This window comes from Acanthisitta chloris, unplaced genomic scaffold (assembly GCF_000695815.1).
Source record: "Acanthisitta chloris isolate BGI_N310 unplaced genomic scaffold, ASM69581v1 scaffold28775, whole genome shotgun sequence".
NCBI classification, from domain to species: domain Eukaryota; kingdom Metazoa; phylum Chordata; class Aves; order Passeriformes; family Acanthisittidae; genus Acanthisitta; species Acanthisitta chloris.
In genome coordinates this window covers 39157-42396 of record NW_008673604.1, presented here as the reverse complement: position 1 = coordinate 42396, position 3240 = coordinate 39157, and the positions used below count along the sequence as shown (strand labels likewise).

The 3240-nt window shown below is 41.5% G+C and overlaps 1 protein-coding gene across 1 annotated transcript in view; it reads right to left on the bottom strand.

Annotated features, from left to right (window-relative positions):
• Positions 1-1110: 1110 nt before the first annotated feature.
• SLC6A4 (solute carrier family 6 (neurotransmitter transporter), member 4) overlaps positions 1111-3240 on the bottom strand; it is a 10597-nt gene continuing 8467 nt past the window's right edge. Inside the window, exons 12-13 of the mRNA XM_009075030.1 lie at positions 1906-2073; positions 1111-1185 (exon numbers count right to left, since the gene is read on the bottom strand). Of these exons, the coding sequence (XP_009073278.1) occupies positions 1111-1185; positions 1906-2073 (243 nt within the window). The remainder of the gene's footprint in view (positions 1186-1905; positions 2074-3240) is intronic.

Below are 3240 nucleotides of genomic sequence, written 5' to 3'. Positions count from 1 at the left end.
ACTTCTTGCTAGGTGAAAAGAAACCCTTCCTTTTCTTCTTCAGCATCAAACCCCAATGCATTCACATCAGAATATAACCCAATAAATAAAGTAGGTTTGTATAGTTGTAAATGTCCTTCTTGTCAGTCAGCCAAAAGGGTTAGTGTAGATTTTACTTCTGTACTAGGAAAGAGGAGAAAAAGCCACAAGCTCCAGCAAATTTTAGGTGTGAAATTAACTTTAAAAAGGAAGCAGAGAAGCAGATTCTGCTTCAGAACTCAATTCATCGTTGGTCTGTGGTTTCTTTAGGTCTGTCAGGACAGTGATTTTGATAGGTAGCTTAGTTATGGAAACAGTACAGTAAGCTCTGGCAACTCAGTGTTTGTCAGGTGACCTGTGGCTTGATTTGGTCCAAAGGAAAGTGAAGCCTAAAACATCACAAAAAATGTTTTCATGGTATTTGTTATGGAAGAAACAGTACAAACTTGCTACCTACAAAATGCAGACTATGAAAAGGAGGCAAATGTTGCTGCCTGTGTGAGCTGATGTGTGCAGAGCTGTCTCTAGTGCAGCTCAGGATTTTTCCTCCTCCTCTGTCTACTCCACTACGAACCTAGGGAATTCACTCTTCTTTTTTTTTCCTAGCTTATAACCCCCTGCATTATTGGAGTAATGTATGGCTATCAGAGAAATACTTCTGTATTTTTCCATGTAGTTTAAGCAATGAGAACCTTAGAAGCAAAGACGACATTGCCCAGGACGAACAACGACCACATCGGGGAAGATACAGGAGCACTGCCACAGGCTGGGGGGTCTACACCTAATCCCACCCACCAGTGCTCATCCTAGAGTGGCTCCACAGTCACTCAGTGCCCATGCATGGAGCAGGGCTGTTCCCTCCTGTTCCAGAGTGAGGGAGTTCTCAGTTCAGCCTGCTTGGAAGTGCACAGATGTCATTGGATTGCTTGGATAAATGTGCTGGAGGCATCATGTTCCCAAATGCCTGTGCTGCAGCCTCCATGGAAAACTCCTCCATTTGTTGTCTCAGCTGGAAAGGTGATTTTTGGAGGGGGAGAGTATGGGGAAAGGGACATTTTATGCTCCCCCTCTCTCCCCCCAAACGAGGTTAGCTTATACTGCGTTCATGCGGATGTCTCCGAAGGGAATTTCTGTGGCTGTTTCTGGAGTAATGCTCTTCAGAATACGCTGTTGGAAAACAATCAATGTTAGAAATCCATTAGTTGCAGAGGTAATACATACCATGACAGACATTTAGAAAGAGATTTGTGATAAATTATGACTTTGCTTTGAGTTACTACTCTTGAACTACAGCTCAAGGATGGCTCAGACCTGTTATCTCATCATGATGAAGATGTAAAGTGCAATACAAGTACCCAGCAGGGGTTTTTTTTAATTATTTGTGGCATAATTGCAATCAAAGCTTGGCAGAAGTCATATTAATGCTTTAGGACTTTGCAGTTTACTTGGATACCCTGAGCCAACTGAACATATTTTTTGTGAATGGTATTTTTGGGAACTTACAAGAAATCCCAATGTTGTCACCACAGGCTGCTACAGATTTGGGGCAGAGAAGTGTTGCTAAGTGTAGGAGAGAAAAAGAAACTTGTTCTTACAGATACACCCAAAAGAACCAGCCTTTTGTTTCCTTATTTGTGTGACAATGTCTAGGGTGATTTCTGGGAAAAGCCTCCAGTTACCAGAGCCAAAAGTATTACTTGCTATAATATTTTATGAGAGTATGTCAGTGGCCTCAGTAAGACCTGGAGAGATTTGGGAATCACTCAGAATCATTCAGCTGGCCAGGAACAGGACAGCCAAGTCACCAGTCCCTAGAAAAATCTCAATATTTACAGGAGTCACCTCCTTCCCAACAGTCAAATAGAAGCAACAGAGCATTGGAGATACCTCCTTAAGTGTTCCTGGGGTGATGATCATCCTGTAAGCCATGTAGATTGGGATGAAAATGATGGAGGAGGTTCCTATGCAATAACCCACCACTGTGGTCCAGTAGGGATAATCGTAGTCGAAGAGCCGCAGCTCGGGAGGGCTGGACAGAAAGCTGCAAGTGACAAACTGGGAAAGAAAAGGAGGGAAGTTTGACTACATGGATTTTGTTGGCACAGACTTTGGGGAATCTTGTTTTCCAGCGTAGCATTGAAATGAATAAAAACCCGAGGATTCTAGGAGGATTAAACGTATGTTGACACTGAAAAAATCCTAAATCACGTTAGTATAGATTTACAAACACAAAACCAACAACAAACAGCAAAGGAAAGAACTCCCAAACCACTTTTGGGTATCTAGAGTTTTCTTCAGGAAGTTTCCAAGCTCCAGTGCTTTAGGCTGTAGCCCAACCAGTAACTGAAAGGAACTTGGTAAAAATTCTCTTACGTGTTAATCCTGGATTGGATGTAGTACTCTGGTGTCGGCTCCATCAATGCTGTTGGATCATTTTCCTGAGCACATCATTCATGACTGAAAAATTTCTTGTGAAACAACAAGTACTTCTAGTTGAACATTGCAGGAATAATATTGGTGACTATTCTTGGGAGGATCTCTGACTGGTTTTTTTTCCAGAGTTTTTTCAGAAGCTCAGCATTACCAGCCAAATTTCCTCAGAGAAATGACATCCTACCTTCTGGGCTGCCTGATTTTAGGTTAGTTTCCACAGGGAATACAAATAGCTCTGCCCGGTAACCACATGCCCAGAGCTCTGTGCCTCTGTTTATTTTGCTGGTTTAGGATCACAAAGAGGACAATACTGTAAAAATGACTGTGGTGTCACACTTTTATTTATAGCCTTTTCATCCCTTCTTTTCTAGGGGTAATAAAATGAAAGTCTGTTAATTATGCCTTGATCATGACAAGTGCTTTGAATTCACTCTCTAGGTCTTAAATCTCTATTCTGTGCTTCATAAAACTCCACTCTGACCTGCTCTGCTCCCACTAAGGCCACTCAGAATACAGGAGAGCAGGAACTAATTTTGAAGCAGGAAATGAACACTTTATGCTCAAATGTTATCAATAATGCTGCCAAGTCAAACACTGGGACAGGATTTCCAATTGTGAATTATAGATTTTTAAAGGTTGTAATTAACTGCTGTAAATTTCAAGCAGAATATTCTGAAGTTGTCAGTCAGTGGTTGCTGAGACAGTGTATTTACTTCTCTTGATTTGCCTCCCCAGACAGTTATTTTTCATCAGCTTTTATTGCTTCATGTTGCTGAGGTAAACATAAAG